This window comes from Microcebus murinus, chromosome 3 (genome assembly GCF_040939455.1).
Source record: "Microcebus murinus isolate Inina chromosome 3, M.murinus_Inina_mat1.0, whole genome shotgun sequence".
Taxonomy (NCBI): domain Eukaryota; kingdom Metazoa; phylum Chordata; class Mammalia; order Primates; family Cheirogaleidae; genus Microcebus; species Microcebus murinus.
In genome coordinates this window covers 34763015-34787087 of record NC_134106.1, presented here as the reverse complement: position 1 = coordinate 34787087, position 24073 = coordinate 34763015, and the positions used below count along the sequence as shown (strand labels likewise).

Here is a 24073-nt window from a genome sequence, read left to right as displayed (position 1 = left end):
GAAACAGATTATTCACAGAGAAGAAAACTTAAAAAACAAAAAAACCCATCACTATCATTAATATCCTCAAAGAAGAAAAGACATAATATCCAAAAAACATAAACATGTCATTTTTTTTTTAAATTGAGAGACCCAAGAAGGGAAAAATCCATAGAAGGATGGAAGAATTCTGCTTCCTTTAATGGCAGGCTAATTTAGATTAGACTAATTCTCCAGCCAATAACAGTGATAAACTCTGGGGCCCGGCTAGGTGGCTCACGCCTATAATCCTAGCACTCTGGGAAGCCGAGGCGGGAGGATCACTCAAGGTCAGGAGTTTGAGACCAGCCTGAGCAAGACCCAGTCTCTACTAAAAATAGAAAGAAATTGGTTGGCCAACTAAAAATATATAGAAAAAAATTAGCTGGGCATGGTGGTGCATGCCTGTAGTCCCAGCTACTCAGAAGGCTGAGGCAGCAGGATTGCTTGAGCCCAGGAGTGTGAGGTTGCTGTGAGCTAGCCTGATGCCACGGCACTCTAGCCCAGGCAACACAGTGAGACACTGTCTCAGAAAAAACAAAACCAAAAAACCAGTGATAAACTCTGGACAAAATATAAAAAACAACTGTTTGAAAGTACTGGAAAGCAACCAAAATCAGGCAAAAACTGGAGGGACTATGACCCTAGAAAAAAGTGGGACAAGGCAAGAGCCATTCTCGCCTGGTTTTCCCTGTGAGCACTTCCATGCATACGAGGAGTACAGACAGCGCAGGCAGAAGGCTGAGGCCTAACTGTGCTGAAACTCAGAGGGCAGCACGAGGCTGCCATTGCAGCCGGAAGTTGAGGGAGGAGATCGTGCAAAGGCAGAAGGGGGAGCCCCCAAATATTCATACAAACTCCCCTCCAATCATTTGCTGATTTCTGCACTATGCAACAACAAGGTGATATTCCCAGGAACGCAGTAGAAAACATCAGCTGGAAGTCTCAAAGGGCTGAGCAGAGAGACTTCAGCAGCTGTCTACTGCTGGGAAGATAGAGTTCAAGTTCTGTCAAGTTAGAGGAGACTGGTAAACAGCTTGTTCTCTCTACTGAAACCCATAGGACTAAAGGCAAAAATAAAAAAGACAAGCCTCAATAAAGCTTTAAACAAAGCCTCCAACAGGATCGAAGCGATCTGTCAATTTAACTGCTTGTTACCACAAAACTTAACACTCTGAAGAGGAAAGTTACAGAATCTGGAGTCTCTATAACTTACTGTCAACGCTGACCAGTATTCATTTTTTAAAATTAAAGATACTATTAGACATGAAAAGAAAATGCAAACGATAGACCAGGCACAGTGGCTCACGCCTGTAATCCTAGCACTCTAGTAGGCCGAGGTGGGCAGATTGCTCGAGGTCAGGAATTCGAAACCAACCTGAGCAAGAGCGAGACCCCGTCTCTACTATAAATACAAAGAAATTAATTGGCCAACTAATATATATAGAAAAAATTAGCCGGGCATGGTGGCACATGCCTGGAGTCCCAGCTACTTGGGAGGCTGAGGCAGCAGGATTGCTTGAGCCCAGGAGTTTGAGGTTGAGGTTGCTGTGAGCTAGGCTGATGCCACGGCACTCACTCTAGCCTGGGCAACAAAGCGAGACTCTGTCTCGGAAAAAAAAAAAAGAAAATGCAAACCATAACCAAAAGAAAAAGTTGAAGAATAATGGATAATTCAAATGTTAGAATTAGCAGATATGAAACTATTTACTATAAATATATTAAAGAATCTATACAAAAAGATAGATACAATGTATGACAAGATGGTGTATTTTAAGAGAAGTATAAAAGAACTAAATGGAAATCCTAAAACTGAAAACTATAAAATCTGAAATGACAAATTTGTTGGATGGGTTTAACAGATTTGATACTGCAGAAGAATCAGTGAACTTGAAGGCAGAACTCTAAAAATTACTCAAACTGAAAGAGTACACACTGTATCACTCCATTTATATAAAATTCTAAAATGTATTAATAAATGAATCTATGATAACAAAAAACACATTATACCTCACCACCAGGAAAAAGATGCAAAAAAAAAAAAAAAAATCCCCACATCAGTGGTCACTTGGAGATGAGGTAGGGGAGATAGGGAGGGGTGGGAGGAAGGATTACAGAGGGGTACAAGAAAACTTTTGGGGGTGATGGATAGGTTTATTATCTTGATTGTGCTGATGGTTTGTTTCCTGGTATATACATATGTCAAAATTTATCAAACTGTTATGTTTAAAATATAATAGTTTACTGAATGGCAATGGTACTTTATTTAATAAAAATGGTTAAAAATGGCTTTATAGGTGTGAGATACACACACACACATATATTGATATATAGTTTTCATCCACACCATGGTTCCAGGCTCATAACTCCTTTAGCCCTTGTTATAATAGATACTTTTAGGCCTCAGAAAACAAAATCTCTTGCTCTGACCTCCTCCTGCCCTCCTTTCACCTGCTCCTTTTCTCTTTTTCAAGGAAAGCCTTAGAAACTAAAAATAGGCCAGGCATGGTGGCTCATGCCTGTAATCCTAGCACTCTGGGAGGCCGAGGCCGGTGGATTGCTCAAGGTCAGGAGTTCGAAACCAGCCTGAGCAAGAGTGAGACCCTGTCTCTACCAAAAAATAGAAAGAAATTAATTGGCCAACTAAAAATATATAGAAAAAAATTAGACGGGCATGGTGGCACATGCCTGAAGTCCCAGCTATTCAGGAGGCTAAAGCAGTAGGATCGCTTGAGTCCAGGAGTTTGAGGTTGCTGTGAGCTAGGTTGATGCCACTGCTCAGGCAACAGAGTGAGACTCTGCCTCAAAAAAAAAGAAAAGAAAAGAAAAGAAAAAAGAAAAGAAAAGAAAAGAAAAGAAAAGAAAAGAAAAGAAAAGAAAAGAAAAGAAAAGAAAAGAAATTAAAAATATAATCTTCCCTCACCTTTCTGGTGTTGGAACTCTGACCTACCATATCTGATCGTAGGCCATAAGACTCTCATTTCAGAAGGGGTCCTGCCCCATACTCTGGAGGAAGAAATGCTGCACAGAGACGCTAAGAAGAATCTGAACAGGCCTTGCTGGGTTTCCTTACTCAGTCTATCAGTATTAGATCATACCCCTTTCATCCAGTCACATTTCTACATGGTTGTCAATCATGCCTATCCAATGACGTCTCCATAGAAGGCCCAAGAGGACAGGGTCTGGAAAGCTTCCAGACAGCTGAACACAGAGGTTCCTGGAGGGCAGTGCACCTAGGAAGCTCTGTGCCCCTTCTTGCTTCCCTATGCATCAGTTCATCTGTATCTTTTGTAAAATCCTTTATTTTTTTTCCATCTGTACTCTTTCTAACATCCTTTAAAATAAGCTGATAAATGTAAGTGTCTCCCTGAGTTCTGCAAGCTCCTCTAGCAAATTAATCCAACCCAAGGAGGGAGTTATGGGATCCCTGATTTATAGCCATTTAGATGCACAGGTAAAACAACCTGGGTCTTGCAATTGGCACAGGAAATGGGAAACAGTCTTGTGGGGAGCCCTCAATCTGTGGGATCTGACATTATCTCCAGGTAGATTATATCAGATTAAATTGGAGAAAACCCTGCTGGTGTCTGCTATAGAACCAATTGCTTGTTTAGGTGTATGGGAAAAAATCCCCACATATTTGATCACAGAAGTCTTCTGTGTTGATTGTTGTTAAGTGAGAAAATAGAAAAAACAAAAAACAACCTTGAGTATGTTTTTTCCCCTCAGAATAAGGTTTTTAAAATCTGTGCTGGAACAGCATATGGTGGCTTTGGTGATGCCATAAGAATCATTCTATTTCAAGTTTAATAAAACTAGAAAAAAGTTCATTTAAAAAAAACCTAAATTCAGTCAGCATTTTTTCAGGATGGTGTAAAAAAAAAAATATTAAATATAAGAAAAACAATAAGTATAAAAAATTTTTTAAAATTAAAAAAACCTAAAAACAAGGAGAAAAAAAGAAGACTGAGGCTGGGCACAGCGTCTCACAACTATAATCCCAGACCTTTGGGGGGCCAATGTGAGAGGATCACTAGAGGCCAGAGTTCAAGACCAACCTGGGCAATACAGTGAGACCCTATCTCTCCAAAAAAATTTTAAAAATTAGCCAGGAGTGGTGGCACATGCCTGTAGAACTAGCTACTCAGGAGGCTGAGACAGGAGGATCACTTGAGCCCAGGAATTTGAGGCTACAGTGAGCTGTGATCATGCCACTGCACTCTAGCCTAGGCAACAGAGTAAGACCTTATCTCAAAAAAAAAACAAACAAAAAAAAGAAAACTGGTATGCCATATGAATATCAGACAAAGCAGAGTTCAAGACAAGTATTAACATATTAACAAAGACAAATAGGACCATTTCATAGTGATAGAAAGGTCAAAAAGACATAAAAATCCTAAATACATATAAACTCAATAACAGAATCTCAAAATACATGAAGCAAAAATTGACAAACTAAAAGGAGAAACAACATGGTTGGAATATAAGTTGAGAAAGTCTCCAAGAAAGTAGAGTAACACACACAGCCAGAAAGCTAGAGAGAAAGAGGAAGAAAACCAGAGGCCAGTCCAGGAGGTCCAAACAATATCCTGCCCATTCTTCCTGCTGTGTGTCGGTCCCAGATGCCTTAAATGTGGTCAGCCCCATTTCCCCCAAGATTCATGCTCAGTCTTCTCCCTGACTGCCCCAGAGGGGCTCGCTCTGTGAAGGTGCAATCAGACCACTGTGAAAAGGGTCTTCTCAGATATCTTCTTTGGGAACCTTCATCTAACAAAGTTACTTTCAAGTCTGAAGCTCGCTTTTACATTAATCACTTTTCATATTCATTTATATGTAAATAATTGCTGATAAAAATAAATATTTTGTTGAGAGAGGAACATGCATAGATTATAACTCAGATGTTTTCTGAGCTTAAAGAGTGCTCAGTCATTTGGAAGAGAAAACGGGGAAAAAAATAACAATGAACAGGGTTGAAAAGCTTAAAATGAACCCAGTGGGGGTTTCCAAATCAAGCAGACCATGACAAATCCTTCCATTCCCGTTGCCCTGGGAGCCCTGCAGGTTCAGAAGGCTTCTCCTCACTTCCTCACTAGGAGCCACAGAGGGTGCTCAAGGGGATGCCTACCTCAGTTGGTTTCTGGGGTTGGCCTATTACTGTTCTGATATCCCAATGGCTTTCTTAGACAATCCTGTCTGCTCTTTTTGATGGATGTGTCAGACCTCTTCTAAATCAAATCCTCTTCTCAGGGACCTAATCCCCTCCCTTGCTATCTTCTTCTCTTTACTTTCCCAAACATCTACCCCTACTCCCCCAAAACCTGAGAGCCAGTTCTCAAGTCAGAGGTACACTCTTCTTCACTGAGGTTACCCTCTGTGTCACTGAGAATGGGGGAACATAGGGACAGGTTGGTTTTAAAAGGCTGGTTTCCTGTAATGATACCTGCAGGTAAAGAGTGAGACTTATTGAGGTCAGCGCTGGCTCACACGGCTGAGAACCCCTGAGTAACTATAATACCAGGGACTCATGTCACTCTTCTAGGACCTCTGCATTGCTGAGAAGAGGGTCTCAAGTCCAGGCCTCTTAAGGGAATCCCACACTAGTATTTCCCTCAGGGACAAGACAGCAGTACTCTCTGGGAGAAACTGTGATACTAGTAAACCCAGGACCCAGGAGTGGCCAACTTGGCATCCTTCCAGAATATTCCAAAACACTAAGTAGTTGACTACTCATGCCTAATGAACATGGGTCTGTCTTCCTCTACAATCCCTACCCCCATGGCTCCATAGGCTGAGAGAACATCCACTGCCCGCAGACAATGCTTCCATAGTCCTGACACCGTTTCGGTATGAATACATACGGTACTCTGCTATATTGCTTCACATTCAATAACCCTGGGGCCATAATGGTCCTTTATAAAATAATTTTTTAAAACCTCAAAGGTTTTCCAAATATAACAGATTATGATCTTACACCTTGAGACAAGGAGACCAGAGATGAGTCTAGGGACACTTGATGTTCTTCAATAAACAATGTTTTAAAAGATTAAAAACAAAACTGTAATCTTTTGAAATGGCATAAAACTTGTGACAGAAGGCAGCCTGGGCCTAAGCATGCCTAGAAGTGCCAACAGCTGTCCCTGGCAGTCTATTTTTATTGGACTTTGTGAAGACAGCAGATGCATTCTCAGAGCTCGCTCGGTGGTATGATGGCTCTCGCCACCACCCATTTCCCCGGGTGTGATACCAACAGTTGGAATTGCTGAATCACTGATTTCAGAAACAAGTCATCAAATGGACAATCTGCACACCCCAGATCATAATATTGTACTTACAGAGCCATCTACATTAGATACCCTCTTCATTGGCGAGTTAGAAAAATGATACTATTCAATGCAGAAGATAAATAATAAAAATAACTAGATCTACAGTGTACTCACATGTCCCAGGGGAAATAAGTCAGAGGAGAGCAGATTAAACAGGGCTTTATTGTATAATTCATCACTTTCCCTGGCTCAGACGCCCTGACTCTATTCCAGTGAAAACTCACCTCTCTTCTGAGCCTGTTGCTTTGGTTTCCCTGACACACTGACAGTATCCTTGGGACAAAAGCCATGTCATCTTGGAAAAAGGTTAAGAGCATGTCTGACTGATGGTCCATATCACTTCACAAGCAGAAGTTTTTCTCAAGGTCCCCATTTGATACAGACTGAGAGACGGCAGGCAATCACCTTGTCCCTGTGCAGTGGAATGAAGATTTTCTGGCTGACCACACAACCCCACTGCCCCTCCCTCCCTGGAAGGTTTTCTGATTCAGCCTTCACTCTGAAAAAGATTCCACTGTCTCAAGATCATGATGTTCCATCTCCTCTGCTGTAGGGTTTCTAATTACAGGAACCTACAGGAAGCTACTTGAGCCCTCTCTATAAACCTAAATTTCCTATCTTTAATGCTCCTCAAAATAACCTACTTGATATCAAAGGCAATCTCTCTTTATATATACTGGGCCCCTCTAATGTACAAATATTGGAGCATTCCCACTTACCCTCAAACAAATCCATGAGTCATTTTTTGAGAATCATATTTTTAGGTAATAAATAAATATGGTTATAAGGAGAGTACTGACATTTTATTCATATACAATTCACATATGACTTAGGTTGTTATCATAGCAACTGTCCAAATAAAACTTTAATAGAAACTATTCTTTAAGGTGGAGATAGAATCTTTTTTTTTTTTTTTTTTTTTTATGAGACACAGTCTCGCTTTGTTGCCCAGGCTAGAATGAGTGCTGTGGCGTCAGCCTCGCTCACAGCAACCTCAATCTCCTGGGCTCAAGCAATCCTACTGCTTCAGCCTCCCGAGTAGCTGGGACTACAGGCACGTGCCACCATGCCCAGCTAATTTTTTCTATATATATTAGTTGGCCAATTAATTTCTTTGTATTTATAGTAGAGACGGGGTCTCGCTCTTGCTCAGGCTGGTTTTGAACTCCTGACCTTGAGCAATCCGCCCACCTCGGCCTCCCAGAGTGCTAGGATTACAGGCGTGAGCCACCGCGCCCAGCCCTGGAGATAGAATCTTAACACTTAATGAATACCTACTACGAGTCAGAGACTATGATGGAAATAGTATGTAATTTGATTTAAATGCATTTCACCTTTAGGTGATTCTGTGAATTTTCTCTTCTTTCTTTTTTTGCTTTCTCCCTAACATTAATATGGTTCCTATGCCCCAACTTCCAGAAAAAGGAGGGGATATGATATGAGCAGATGAGCTTTACAAAGGTAGGAAATGGAGGTGAAGAGCTTTTATTAGAAAATGATGACTTATACTTCATAGTCTGAGCAAAGAGAAATACTCACTACATTTCTCTATAGATTTGCAAACACACAACCATCTCCTATACACAGATAACATAAATGTCTCCCAGGTACAGGTGTACTTCATTTTATTGAGTTTTGCTTTATTGTGTTTCACAGATACTGGTGTGTTTTTTTGAGGCAGAGTCTCACTTTGTTGCCCGGGCTAGAGTGCCATGGCATCAGCCTAGCTCACAGCATCCTCAAACTCCTAGGCTCAAGTAATCCTGCTGTCTCAGCCTCCCGAGTATATGGGACTACAGGCATGCGCCACCATGCCCAGCTAATTTTTTCTATATATTTTTAGTTGGCCAATTAATTTCTTTCTATTTTTAGTAGAGACAGGGCCTCGCTCTTGCTCAGGCTGGTCTCGAACTCCTGACCTTGAGCAATCCGCCCACACTGACCTCCCAGAGAGCTAGGATTACAGGCATGAGCCACCTCGCCTGGCCCACAGATACTGTTTTTCAATAAATTGAACGTTTGTGGCAAGTCTGTGTCAAGCAAGTTTACTGGTGCCATCTTTCCAACAGCATGTGCTCACTTCGTGTCTCTGTGTCGCATTCTGGTAATTCTCGTTGTATTTCAAACGTTTTCATTATATCTGTCTTGGTGATCTGTAATTAGTGATCCTTGATGTTACTACTGTAATTGTTTTGGAACCACAGACCACACCCATATAAGATGGCAAGCTTAATCAATAAATGTCTTGTGTGTTCCGACTGCTCCACCAACCAGCTATTCCCCCACCTCTCTCTCTCCTCTCCTGCGGCCTCCCTGAGACACGACAGAATTGAAGTTAGTTCAATTAATAACCCTACGGTGGTTTCTAAGTGTTCAAATGAAAAGTTGCACATCTCTCACTTTAAATCAAAAGCTAAAAATGATGAAGCTTAGTGAGGAATGCATGTCAAAAGCTCAGATGCGCTTAAAGTTCGGCCTTTTGTGCCAAACAGCCAAGCAGTGAATACAAAGGAAATTAAAAGTGCTACTCCAGTGAATACACAAATGATAACAAAGTGAAACAGCCTTATTGCTGATAGGAAGAATGTCTTAGTGGCCTGGATACAAGATCAAACCAGCTACAACATTCCCTTAAGCCAAAGCCTGATCCAGAGCAAGGCCCTGACTCCCTCCAATTCTATGAAGGCTGAGAGAGGGGAGGAAGCTGCAGATGAAGTTAGAAGTTAGCAGAGGTTGATTCATGAGGTTTTAAGGAAAGAAACTATCACCGTAGCATAAAAGTACAAGGTGAAGCAACAAGTGCTGATGTAGAAGCTACAGCAAGTTATTCAGAAGATCTAGCTAAGAACACCGATGAAGGTGGCTACATATAACAACAGATTTTCAGTATAGAGAAAACAGCTTTATCAGGGAAGAAGAGACCATTTAGAACTTTCATAGCTGGGAGGAAAAGTCAATACTTGGCTTCCAATCTTCAAAGGACAGGCTGACTCCCTTGTTAGAAGTTAATGCAGCTGGTAAGTTTAAGTTGAACCCAGTGGTCATTTAACCATCCTGAAAATCCTAGGGCCCTTAAGAATTACGCTATATCTACTCTGCCTGTGCTTTATAAATGGAACAACAAAGCCTGGATGACAGCACATCTGTTTACAGCATGGTTTACTGAGTATTTTAAACCCACTATTAAAACCTATTGCTCAGAATAAAAGATTCCTTTTAAAATATTACTGCTCATTGACAATGTACCTGGTCACCCAAGAGCTCTGATGGAGGTGTACAAGGAGATTAATGTTTTCATGCTTGCTAACACAACATCCATTGTGCAGTCCATGGATTAAGAAGTAATTTTGACTATTAAGTCTCATTATTAAGAAATACATTTTGGGCCGGGCATGGTGGCTCACGCCTGTAATCCTAGCACTCTGGGAGGCCGAGGTGGGAGGATCATTTGAGCTCAGGAGTTCAAGACCAGCCTGAGCAAGAGCAAGACCCCGTCTCTACTATAAATAGAAAGAAATTAGCAAAACAACTAAAAATAGAAAAAATTAGCCGGGCATGGTGGCACATGCCTGTAGTCCCAGCTACTCAGGAGGCTGAGGCAGAAGGATCGCTTGAGCCTAGGAGTTTGAGGTTGTTGTGAGCTAGGCTGATGCCACAGCTCTCAGACCTTTGGGAGGCCAAGATGGGAAGATCACCTGAGAATAAGAGTTCGAGATCAGCCTGGGAAACACAGTGAAATCTCATCTCTAGAAAATATTAAAAATTTAGCTGGGGATAGTGGCATGCACCTGTAGTTCCAGTTACTCAGGAGGCTGAGGTGGGAGGATCACTCGAGCCCAGGAGTTCCAGCCTGGGCGACGGAATGAGATTCTGTCTCTAAAAAGGAAAAGAAATACATTTCATAAGACTGTAGCTGCCTAGATAGTGATTTCTCTGATGGATATGGGCAAAGTAAATTGAAAACCTTCTGGAATGGATTCACCATTCTAAATGTCATTAAGAACGTTTGTAATTCATAGGAGGAGGTCAAAATATTAATATTAATAGAAGTTTGGAAGAAAATGATTCCAGCTCTCACAGATGACTATGAGGGTTGAAGACTGCAGGAGGAAGTAACTGAAGATGTGATGAAATAGCAAGAGAACTAGAATTACAAGTAGAGGCTGAAGATGTGACTGAATTGCTGTAATCTCAAAATAAAGCTTGAATGGATGAGGAGGTCCTTTCTTATGGATGTGCAAAGAAACTGGTTTCTTTTTTTTTTTTTTTTTTTTTGAGACAGAGTCTCACTTTATTGCGCAGGCTAGAGTGAGTGCTGTGGTGTCAGCCTAGCTCACAGCAACCTCAAACTCCTAGGCTCAAGTAATCCTGCTGCCTCAGCCTCCGGAGTAGCTGGGACTACAGGCATGCACCACCATGCCCGGCTAATTTTTTCTATATATATATTAGTTGGCCAATTAATTTCTTTATATTTATGGTAGAGACGGGGTCTCGCTCTTGCTCAGGCTAGTTTCAAACTCCTGACCTCGAGCAATCTGCCCGCCTCGGCCTCCCAGGGTGCTAGGATTATAGGCGTGAGCCACCACACCCGGCCAAGAAACTGGTTTCTTGAGATGGAATCTACCTCTGGTAGATTGCTGATGCTATGAATATTGTTAAATGACAACAAAGGATTTTAAATTTTACATCAACTTAGTTGACAAAGCAGCGACAGGGTTTGAGAGAAGTGACTCCAATTTTGAAAGAAGTTCTACTGTGGGTAAAATGCTATCAAACAGCATCACCATGCTACAATAAATCTTTCATAAAAGAAACAGTCCATTGATGCAGCAGTCTTCATCGTTGTTTTATTTTAAGAAATTGCCACAGTCACCCCAACTTTCAGCAACCATCACCCTGATCAGTCAGCAGCAAGGCAAGACCTTCAACCAGCAAAAAGATTACAACTCACTGAAGGCTCAGATGATCATTAGCATTTTTTAGCAATAAAGAATTTTAAAGTTAAGGTATGTACATTGTTTTTTTAGACATAATGCTATTGCACACTTACTACAGTATAGTGTAAACATAATTTTTGTATGCACTAGGAAACCAAAAATTTCATGTGACTCACTTTATTGCAGTGGCCTGGAACCAATTCTGCAATATTTCTGAGGTATGTCTGTATATGCCACATTTAACACACAATCTGGGTCCTTAGTCATTTGGTGGAAAAAAAACACTAGATTTGGAAGTTTTTTTTGAGATGGAGTCATGCTCTGTCACCCAGGCTAGAGTTCCATGGGGTCAGCCTATCTCACAGCAACCTCAAATTCCTGGGCTCAAGCAATCCTCCTGCCTTAGCTACCCAGAGTGCTAGGATTACAGGCATGAGCTACCCCGTCTGGCCTAGATTTGGAGAAATCCCACCTCTACTACTTCCTAGCTGTGACTGTAGACAAATCCCTTAACCTCTCTGAGCTTTCATTTTTTTTGTTACTATTAATAAAATGCAGGTTATAACACCTACCTCATAAAGTGTTTGAAGATTAAGTGAAATAAAGTACATGAAATATTTCAATCATTAGATCAATTCTAAGGCAAATGTAATCTGTACTTTACAGATTTACAGAGGAGAAAACTTAGTGCAAAGAAACCATGTGATTCACCCAAGGTCACACAAGAAGTAATTAAAGATATAAGCAATTAATCCCATCTGACTTCAAACACTCAGATGTCCTTTTTTTCCCCCCACGGAAGAGACAAATTCTATCTCCTCTGCTGCCCTCTCTTTTGGGCTCTCAGACATGGAAAAGTTTTCCAATAATGGCTCTTCTATTCCTAGTGACCCCTGGGCCTTCCCTACTAACAGCCACTTGGAATTAACCAAGTAGGCCAAACATGGTACTTGATTTTCTGGCAATAAAAATGTCAGCAGTGGAAGAAATGGAGAAGACAGGATTTGGAAATCACTGTAATGGCATATGGCACACTGCTGGACCAACAGCCTAAAGTGAAAGACTGAAGCATAGGGAGTCTGACAAGGCACTGTGTAGGTAATTTTGAATTTTCTTTCTACCTATCATTACTGACTCCCTGCACTGAGGCTCCCTATATATGCAGATTTCATCTTTATCCTTGAAGTTTAAGGTCCATTAGCGTGGTCACAGAGTCTGTGTGTGACCATCGGGTTGCCTAACAGAGCACACAGAGTGCTGACTCCCTGCCCCCAGTCCATACCAGGGGCTTCCCTATGGACAGGTAAAAGACAGTGACTTTCAGGGAGGCAATAAGAAGTAGTCTATCATCAAAAAAAAAAGCAAGGCGAAATTCTTTGTGCTGGTAGAAAGCCAGACACTCTTTTTCATCATCAAGAACCTGCAATGCAAAGGTGGAGGGTGAGTGGAGGCCAGCCACTGCAGGTGACAGGAAGCCCAAAGGCTGAAGACCTAAACATTTCAGCAGAACCAGGTTTTGTTTCCAGTTAAATTAGTTCTGTCCATCAATATCCTGTTTGGTGTGCTCATCTGTCTGACAGGCTGTTAATTAAGTAGCAATGCTAATTGATTTTATTACTGGATCACTCAGGGCAAAGCTTTCCCATGAGTTTGTTTCTATCTATTTCAGTACCTGATGGTAATAACTACCCCATGAAAACTCACTATTAGGCAAACATTTTTTCCAGGACTTTGAATTCATCTTGGAAACTCGGGTTAGTCAGGATCCTATATCTCAGCTCACACTCACCCATCGGAACTCCGCTTCCTGACACTGGGGCTGGGTGGGACTCTACAACACATTCCTCCTCGGCCGCCAGCCTCCCTGCTACGCCAGAAGAGGTCGCTAGAGGGAGCCTGCAGGACCTGCTCCTTCCGGTCAGCACCACCCCAGCCAGCAGCGGTAGTTTGTCCCAGACCAGCCTTGTCACACCTGAGATGCCTGCGCGGGCAGCACGGGGCCTTCTCCTCAAGGTTGGGCTCCGACTCCTCCAGGCCCTCCCTGAGCTTGGGCTAGGTTGTGATAACCCCAGCTTCTGGCTTGGGCTCTCCCAACCCTAGGCGTGCTGGCTGTTTCCTGTACCCCTCCCACGTTCCCTCTTTACCTCTTCTGTCCTCCAGTATCTGTCAGATTGACTTCCTATATTAAATTAGCTGTTAAAATAACTTGTGTAGTTTCTATTCGCTGATAGAACTTAATACAGCATGTTTAAAGGCCACAACTTAATTTATGACAGTGGTTAAATGAACAGATTCTGAAATCAATCACATCTGAATGGGAATCCCAATCCATCTGCGCTGTACTTGGAAACTTTGGAAAATCTAATTCACCTCTCTGGGTCTCGTTTTGCCCAATCACTTCCATTTATACAATTAATATATACTGAGCACCTAGTAAGTGCCAGGTACTGTGCTAGGCACAGAGATGCAATGGTGTGCAAAACAAATTCCCTGACCTCCCAGAACTTCCTGTCATGTGAATTAAATGAGGTAACACAGTAAGGGAGCTAGCACAGTGCCAGGCACACACGTCATCAGTCTTTCTCTCCATACCATGACAGGAGAGCAAAGACAAATGGGTCTTGAAGAAAGAAGTGTTTCAGCAGCTAGGTCTCTTCAGAAAATGAGATGGGTGTCTTTCCCAAAAAAAGCCTGGAAGTTTCCATCTATATTACAGCAAGGATTCATGTCCTTGTGTGCCCTGTCCATTCCCCTTGTTCAGAGCAGAGAAGCAGTGATATCATAGCAGTGTTCATCTAGAGGAAAACGGGACAAACCAGCCCTAGAAAGAGAACACTACAAGGTGGCATTTTAAAGAGATTCCAAGGAAACCAGTATCTGTGACTGAGGAAAGAGCAACAGAAGCTATAATGCAGGGCTAAGACTGGGATCCAGAATGATCACAGGGTGTGAGGGGAAGAAGATACCAGAAAGCTGCTATGCCAACATCAGTAACAGTGACAGTCTTTTTATCATAAAGAAAAAAATCGATATGTTATATATATGTAAATATGTATTAATGTGTGTTTGTGGTGTGTGTATGTGTATACACGCACACATAAAATGAAACAGAACTTACTTTATGCTTTCTGTAGCAGGACTATATGCCTAGAAAGCTCAGGGAGAAGTGATAAGATGGAAAAGAAAGATTCCAGGTTCCATTTAAGCCTGAATCCAAGCTGTGAGCAAGGAAAAGCTGGAAAGAAATCAATCTCACACAATCTTTCCTTGGTTTTCTGCTGTCTAGACATCAGACATATTGTAGCAAGAATGGCCAATGTTCTCATTAGCAGGAAAGTGTTTCTATATGACTGCTGTGTAGCTAAATTCTTGAAAACCGTATCTACAACACATTGATACCTTTTTTTTTTTTTTTTTTTTGAGACAGAGTCTCGCTTTGTTGCCCAGGCTAGAGTGAGTGCCGTGGTGTCAGCCTAGCTCACAGCAACCTCAAACTCCTGGGCTCAAGCGATCCTCCTGCCTCAGCCTCCCAAGTAGCTGGGACTACAGGCATGTGCCACCATGCCCGGCTAATTTTTTTTTTTTTTTATATATTAGTTGGCCAATTAATTTCTTTCTATTTATAGTAGAGACGGGGTCTCACTCTTGCTCAGGCTGGTTTCGAACTCCTGACCTCGAGCAATCCACCCGCCTCGGCCTCCCAGAGAGCTAGGATTACAGGCGTGAGCCACCGCGCCCGGCCTTGATACCTTTTAAATGCAAACTGTACTCACCCTCGATTTTTTCCTCATTTTTGACATGATTATGACCATCAAAAAAGTCATACGGAAGGAAAATGACCATGAGAAATTATCATTAGAAGGTCTATTCGGCATCTTTGCTCTAGGGCATCATTATAAATAATTTACTGTCACTGAAGGAATTTAAGAATTCTGTAAGGCATGAAAAGCCTGGAGAGAGTTTTATTCATAAATAAATGCCAACACTTGAACAATAAAGACAGCTTTAAACTCCAGGACTAGTGAAATGAACAATATATACTGCCTGGATGATTTATTATGGTTGTGTTTATAGTCCAAATGTGAAGATAATTCAATCTCACCTGAAGAGTCATTATATGGTTGAGCCCAAGAGAAATACTTTGGATAAGAGGTGGTATTTCTGTTTTATCATTTCAAACAAATTATTATTTCTGTATTTAGGACATCACCCAGGCAATTCCTTCATTGCCTTGTAGTACTCTTGAACAATTAAAAAAATTTATAAGGTGGAAGAAGTAGGGGACAAATGCCAAATTCTGAATGATCCACAGAATGTTGAAGAGCCTCCAGAGTACACTGATGTCTCAGATATAAGGCAAAATAATCACTTCTGCTTAAGAAAACTTAAATGAACAGTAAGTGTGCATCACAGCAAGAACATTATTACCCAGCAGAAGCAACCTGCTAAATACAGACTTCATCTCCAAACAGCCTCCTAATAGATGTGAGCAAAAAGGTATGTTCTGATGAGATGGAGAAATATCCCCTGGCAAAATGTGGCAAGTGGCAGTGTTCCCCCTTATTCCCCTACCACACATTTAGATGAATCATGGAGTAGAAGAACCTGTTTGTAATGCACTCTTGGACGTGGCAGACACACACAGCACAGTACAGCCTCCGGAACTCCTGGGCTTACATACCATCCAGACCATTGTGATGACTGTAGTTTCTTTTCCCCAGAATGCTCAGAGACGTGTGATTCGGAGTGGTTAGCATCCGCTTGGTAGCTGGCGTTTGCAGGCTTGGTGCAGATCGAATTACGTTAGGTTTCTTCGCAGGATGGATCTCTGATGGGGAAGAAAGGTTTCTCAACTCAGAACATGACATTAAAAATCTCCGTGTGCACTTACATTGGCTAATAAGCACACATCTTATCTCTTAATGAGCTGAGAGTCAGTTCCTTATGAGCCAGCTATGGACTTGCATAATGAATCAGCTTCAAGTGCTGTTGTTGCCATGGCTTTGCTCATCAAGTAAGCTGGTTCTTCCCCTGCTGGCTAGAGCTCTGAGCCCCAGGTTGTCAATATAAGAGAAAAAAAAAGCCACTTCAGAAGGTCACTTACAACAGGAGATTTACTAAGGGAATAAGGCATCTGACTCTTCAAGATGTTAGAAATCAAAAGGTTATCTGGAGAGGTAGCCTCAGGAAAAAAAACCCTCTGTGCTCTGTCAAAACCAGGCAGGATGTCTGGTGTGTGAGCTTTCTGAAAAACAGGATTCCTTCTCTGGCTCTGCAAATGGGGTAGGGGACCAGGGTCAATTACTTCCAGCCTAGAACATTTTGACATAGATGAAATCTGAAACCAAAGTCCAAATACAATAGTCGAGAGGTAGAAGAAACACTTTTACCAAGGATATATCACAAAACTACAATGTGTCTGTAGTATATGTGTGTTTAAGTGAAATATATTGTTGTCTGCCATGTAGCCCAGAACTACTTACACTTATTGTAGATGGACAGAAATTCCAATATTGGAGGAACTGGATTTAAGAACCTCAGTCTATTACTAATACTAGGCAATCTTTTCTCCAAAGCTTAACCAGTTTAACCAGCATACCAAGTACATTCAAGCCACTCTTGACTACGCACCCTTCTGCCCAAGGTGAGGGTGAGATATCAGCCTTATTTAATGAAATTTAGGAACAGCCATTGGGATTGTTAGAATTACTACATCTTGCTCTGGTCAAAACCCTACACTTGCCAAAATTTATACATGGCTTAAATACTACTCCCAAAATTGTTATTTTTCCCCCCAACATGGCATTGAAGGTTTGTCAACTTTTTTTTTTTTTGTTACAACCTCCACACCCTACGCTCCATCCAGATCAGACAACCTGCATTCAGGTCTTTAGACTCACTGAAGCCTTTGTTCATCTGTTCTCTTAGCCTCACTCTGGAAGAAAATACTCTTTTCCTATTTTTCCATCTATTCACATCCTAAATGTCCTTCAAGGCTGAAGATTAACTACACTTTCTTCAAGCAGCCTAACATTCATCAGAAATAATTATTCCTTCCTCCAAGTGCCCAATGCATATTACCTGTAATTCTTTGATAGGATCTAATCCTTTGTTTTACCGTTCTTACCTGCATACTTTCCCCACTAGACTAAGATTTTTGAGGTCAAGGTTCTTATTCACCTTAGTGTTCCCCAAATCACTTAATACAGCATCTTGAACATATAAAAATACTCATAAATAAGCTGTGTAGGGATGTGGTTCAGCTAGTAAGGACAGCACAGTTTTGGGCTTATCTAGTGCATATAGAGACCAATTTGCCCACAGAAAGAACACACAATTATCCATGGAAAGGCTAATAGGCAATGCTACATTCTATTTTTTATGATCAGAAGCTTTCTCTTGCAAGGTAGGAAGGGATTTACAAGAGTCAGTCCTACAAAGAAATAGAGACAGCTATCTTCAAGGACATTACCACCATGACCTAGGCCATGCTTACAAAAACCATGTAATATTTTCAGGGGAAATCAAAGCAGCTCTTTAGTCCCTGAGGAATAAAAGGAGAAATAAGGTGGCAGAGTAACAACAAAGAGGGAGCTTTGAGCCTCTGACTCCTAGGACACTCTGATAAGGACCAGAAAATACCAAATTCAAGACTACACTTTGATTTTTAAAAGACTGGATGTCTGAAATCTGAACACTTCATAATTATAAATCTTTCTGACAAAGCAACTCTGAGTACAAATCTCACTTTACTGAAAAAATGAAAAAGAAATATTAGAAGCAGGAAAACATACCATTCTTCCTTCTAGGTATATGAGGAACCATTATTTTGTAAGTTATTTATTTTAAATGTTGTTTTAGAAAAAGCAGTTGTGGTTATTACCTAGTAATTTTTTATACTATTTGGAGGGGGGGATAGAATCTCCCTCTGTCTCCCAGGCTAGATAGAGTACAGTGGTGTCATCACAGCTCACTGCAACCTCAAACTCCTAAGCTCAAGCAATCCTGCCTCAGCCTCCCAAATGCCCCCAATACAGGCATGTGTCACCACAACCAGCTAATTTTTTCTATTTTTTGTAGAAACGGGGTCTCACTCTTGCTCAAGCTGGTCTCAAACTCCTGATATCAAGTGATCCTCCCACCTCTGCCTCCCAGAGTACTAGGATTACAGGCCTGAGCCACCACACCCGGCCTTATGCTAGTCTTAATTGTGAAATTCAACATGTAAATGAAATCATTGCCTTTGGAGATTTCTGAGTGGGATGGTGTGGTAAGAATGGGAAAGCAATACAAGGATTTCTCTTTCAAAGTACCCTTAAATACACCAAAACTATAAATATTTTTAAGGTAGGTTAAAAATCAGTTTGATCTCATTTCTTAAAAAAGAATTCTCTATTTAAAAGGACAGGTGAAATGTGTTACGGGCGCGGTGGCTCACGCCTGTAATCCTAGCACTCTGGGAGACCGAGACGGGCGGATCGCTCGAGGTCAGGAGTTCTAGACCAGCCTGAGCAAGAGCAAGACCCAGTCTCTACTAAAAATAGAAAGAAATTAATTGGCCAATTAAAAATACATAGAAAAAATTAGCTGGGCATGGTGGCTCATGCCTGTAGTCCCAGCTACTCAGGAGGCTGAGGCAGCAGGATCGCTTGAGCCCAGGAATTTGAGGTTGCTATGAGCTAGGTTGATACCAAGGCACTCTAGCCTGGACAACAGAGTGAGACTCTGTCTCAAAAAAAAAAAAAAAAAAAAAAAAGAAATGTGTTAGAAATAGTGGAAAGATCTAAAATATAAGACTATTTATCCAAAGGAATAATTGAATGCTTTTCTTTTTCCCCTTTTTACTTAATCCTGTATTTATTTTCATGAATATACATTTTTTACTCAATGATTTTTTTGAAAAAAGTAAACATATACCATAACTGTGTTGGTAACAAAAGTTTCTAAAACAAAATAACCTGACTATATATTTGAAGGCATCCGATTTCAGGTATTTGAAAGGCTTGAATTTAGTTTGGATATGTCCATTTAGAATGGACAAATATCTATAATATTCAGAAATTGTTCTTTGAGTTTTTTCTCTATTAGAAAATACCCACCTAAATACCCAATGATACATGCCAAAGGTTTCCTAGTGCTTTTGCTTTTCAGTGGACTTCCAGATAGCTCAGCATGTCTGTCTGCATCTGAGGAGAGAAAGAAACATGGAGACAACCAATGAGGCAGATTCTCTACCTAGACTACACACACTGCAGAAATAAAAGGTGCAAGTGGAAAACAGTGCAAAATAGCCACCAGATTCCCACACAATTTCCTTTGGGGTTTGAGAAAACTGCTTCTATTTCTGGTTCCCCAATGCTCAAGGACGAATTTACATGGAAAATACTCACTTTAAAGCCCATGTGGGTATAGCTAACATGTGCTCTACATATTCACACTTTCTGTGTGCATCCACCTAAAAACTGAAATTAACATGCTTCCTTTCTAGCCATGGCATTTCTACATTGTGGTAGAAAAATGCCCATGAAGTACAAGGTGGAATCAGTCCTAATATAAGATTAATCTGGCACTGAAGAAATGTGGTAGCTGATAAAGGCTACACACTTGGCCATCCCTGCTCTAGACAGAGTAGGTACCAACTGAGAAGTCTTCACCTATCTTGGCAAAACTCAATTCTGTTAGATGACAGCCTCACAAGGGTAATAGTGCATCATTTGGTTTTATCACTGGTCTTCCATCCCTGATATCCTACTAGGATATCATTAGCACTGAGATTAAAAGTTACCTGTGTGCAGACAGAGTATTTCATCCATCAGTCAGAACAGTAAGATTCTGTGAGAATGCATATTAGCTCAGCAAAGTTTTCATCACACTCATACTCTATCATGACATTTCAGGTAGAGAAAAATAAAGCATACAATAAAAACACTGTGTGTGGTGTAATTAGCTGTCATTAGGATGGAAGAGTAGGTGGGTAATGTGGCTGTTTCTCATACCAAAGAGTTAAGTTATAAAAACAAGAGTCTGAAGGGACAAATTATATATCAAACCTTTTTTTAAAGGTTTCACAGACATTGTCATAAAGCTTAACAGAGCAGCTTTAGCTGGTATGATTCTAGTATGTTCATGCCTTCAAATATTTAACAGAAATGTCCTACAGGTTTTCTGTTCTACTAGAGAATTTTTCCTTTTATAAACTGAAACTACATTTCTAGGTATACACACAGGAAATTTTCTTTGACATCCACAGGAATTCATTGTGCTTTTAGTGTTAAAATGTACAATTCGCTCTGGAACCTCAAATAATTTAAAATAAAAATTGACTTTTTCATGAATCTAGCCATGTCTTTTATCAAGAAAAGTTTTTAAAAAACATTAAAAGAGACAAAACACTGCAGAAAGCCTCAAACGACAGAGATGTGAATATTCATTAATAAGCACTGGCTAATTATGATGCAACCACTGATAACTATAAATTATCCAACTTCTCCTCTTCCTATACTTTTGGTTCCTATGGGAAAAATAAAGTACTAAGCCGTGAAGCTTTTCACCTGTATTTGAATAGTAATAAAGATATAGGCGGAAATGTAATATTTCAGAGGAGTAATCTAAATAAACATCAGGAAGTAACCCAAACCAAACCCTGCAAGGATCAAACACATATCAAATCATGAGAGTTAATATCAGATAATTTCTTGCTAATATTACTAATTCACCTGAAATTCCAATTATATTTGGGATAAAGAGAAAATTTTCTTTCTTCTCCATTAATAAAATAAGGCTTGAATGAATCATCTTGGTTATCTCCTCAAAGTCTTGGACAAAAGCAATCACTGTATTACTAGTAATAAGATTAAGTTTGCTCTTCAGTCTGTAAGACCCAACGGAGAACTGCCGACAGGGCTGCAATCGATAGACATCGATGCATATTACCATTAACCTTAGCAAGAATCAACCCTATCACAATAGCCAAAGATATTTCATTTTAAAACTATATTGTTTCCAGTTTCTCATTAAACCAGTAGGATTAATGATGTGATGCTCCAACTGACAATTTACATCACAGAGCAGCCCTGAGAGGGAGATCAAAGCTCTTTAGAAGGATCCATATTTCACTTATCCTTATTATATTTTGAAGAAAGTAGCTGGTGGCAAGAATGATCAGCCTCAATTATGAAGAAATAAAAGGAAAGGTGCTAAGGCTACCTGGTCACTGTTTAACATAAGAAAAGTTGCAGCTATTCAGTAGGAGAAATATAGTCAGCCCTGAAGGAATGTCATACTCTGGCTTATGTAGCCCACACCTGAGTCAGCCAGAAGGAATCCAAGTCTGCACTCAAAGCCAAACCAAACAGTGGTGCAGCTGTCAGTCAGTCCTCACTTCCAAATGACTTACCTAACTATACTTAAACAGAGAGGTATGTATTTGAAATGCACAGATAAAGAAAGCAACCCAAGAAATACCCAAAGAACCCAGAAGGAATCAAAATCTGCCCAGAGGGAGGACCTCACGCAAGTCTCACGCCAGTCTCGTGACTGGGCACCAGGCACATTTCTTTAGGTTCCTAAAGAATGACCTATATCTCCTTGAGGTAAACCTGGGAAAACGCTGTTATTAATACTTTATTGCAACTCATGGCTTTTTTTCCTGCAGTGTTTTGTAAGTGAGATAGAAACTGCAAAATTATACACACTGATTTTAAATTCACAAAAATATTTTACATGGGCTTTCAATAACATTGTCAAAATAAAACCATCAGTAGAATTCCTTTATACAACTGTAAAGGTATTTCTAAACAAGACACAAATCCTAGGTGCCATAAAAATTTTTTAGATAAATTCAGCTACGTTTTTTAAAAAAATCTGCTTGGCAAATATATAATAAACAAAGTTAAAGACAGAAAAGGGGAAATATTTGCATCACATATCACATATCAAAGTTAGTTCAAGAACTAACTTTGTTAAAAATATAAAAAGTTCCCACAAGTCAATAAGACTTCTAACAAAATAGGTCAAGGGCAAAAACAGTTTACAAAAAAGTAAATAAAAATGACTTTCAAATACATGCATTCAAAATGAGAAATGCAAGCTAATAAAACTTTAAGGTCACTTGTCAATCAGTCAAGGGTTTCAAAGATGAGTAATACTATTGGCAAGATTCTAGACAAATAGCATCTCTAGACGTGGGTGGGAGAGTAAACTGGAGTTTTTCTGAGGACAACTGAGTAATGACTTTTAAAATTCAAACTGCATGTTCCTTGACCCAGACTTTTAGAGATCTATCTTGTAAGACACATTCCTTACAATGTTATCTGGATATCTGTTGCAACATTATTTGTAATAGAAAATGATTAGAAATAACTTAAAAACTTTAATAAGAAACTGGTTAAATTATGGTACAAAAAATAAGATTCTGAAGCTCCTGACAAAATAGGAGATAGTTCTCAATGTACTGACATGGTAAATACCAAAAAGATGCACAGCAATATAGACACCTGTCTATATAGACAGTATGTTAACATTTGTATAAAAACAAAGAATACACCTACTTAGATTCTTACAGATGCATAGAATACCTTTGGATACTTAAGACAATGGTGATAATGGTTACCTCTGAAGAGGGTAAATCAGGAATGGGGAATGTAGTGAGCTTTGTAACTATTTTGTACCTATAAAAGAATTTAAAGTATCCATTCAAAAACAAATTTTTATTAAAAATAAACTCTCTACCAAAAACACCAAAAGAAGCAAACCCGAACTGTTCTCTCCTAATGTTTAGAGCTTTAAATTTCAGAAAAGCTTATGCTATTACTAATAGCAATTTTTCTAAGAAATCTCTGGAAAGTCTCATGAAATATAAATTTCTCTGGGAGTCTTGGATACTTCCAAAGTCAAATTTGCATACATAAAAATAGCTCCAGGTGCCTCCCAAATAACTTCACACTGGCAAATACTGCTGTCTGGTGTGTTATCAACTCAAACCACTCAACTATCTATGCAAGCTGCCAAGATGGAAGGCAAATCATTTAGATCTACTTTTCTATGCACTTTAGTTTCATCTATGTGCTTGCTTTGGCAACACATATACTAAAATAGTTTCATCTATGGAATGCTGCTAATACATCTACTTCTATTTTAACCTATGAGGATCCTGTATCTCAAATTGTGATAATGAGGTATTTGGACGATTTTGTAGATCTTTGAGGAAGTCACCTGGGCGACTCAGAAATAATGTCTGCTGGCAGTAACAGAGGAGGAACACTGTTATCTCATCATAGCATTCTTAGAGCACCAAGGAGAAGATCCAGGATGGCTAACTTGATGTTGTGTTGCAGCCTTGCTGCTGGGCGACAAATCTTGTCAAGAACACAGTACTTTACGCAATGTTCTCGGTTTTGGTCTACCACTGTTTTTTTAACCAATTCATTTTTAAGCACTATCTACACGGTAGAACTGGCTCAGGGATTTAACTAATGTTAGTAACTTTTGGCATAGACTTACATATTCACATATAAAGGTTTATTAAAATAAATATTTAGGTATTTGGGGAAATCAGTTTTAAGAAATCACTTTTTCTTACACATACCTTATATGTATATATTCTTAAACATATGTGGGTCATACCATGTTTCAGTTTTTTGTTTTTTTTTTTTTGAGACAGAGTCTCGCTTGTTGCCCAGGCTATAGTGAGTGCCGTGGCGTCAGCCTAGCTCACAGCAACCTCAAACTCCTGGGCTCAAGTAATCCTTCTGCCTCAGCCTCCTGAGTAGCTGGGACTACAGGCATGCGCCACCA

General features: G+C 40.1%; 1 protein-coding gene across 5 annotated transcripts in view; it reads right to left on the bottom strand.

Moving 5' to 3' along the window:
• The window catches only part of MTA3 (metastasis associated 1 family member 3), a 174028-nt gene that overhangs the window by 6942 nt on the left and 143013 nt on the right, over positions 1 to 24073 (bottom strand). For 4 of the 5 annotated variants that reach the window (XM_012756600.3, XM_020288595.2, XM_076000706.1 and 1 more), the window contains 2 exons: positions 19378 to 19464; positions 15960 to 16106 (listed from right to left, as the gene is read on the bottom strand). In XM_012756600.3, coding sequence (XP_012612054.1) covers positions 15960 to 16106; positions 19378 to 19464 — 234 coding nt within the window. Of the gene's footprint in view, positions 1 to 10923; positions 14678 to 15027; positions 16107 to 19377; positions 19465 to 24073 lie in introns of those variants that run through there. The other variant, XR_012918547.1, reaches the window with a different exon arrangement.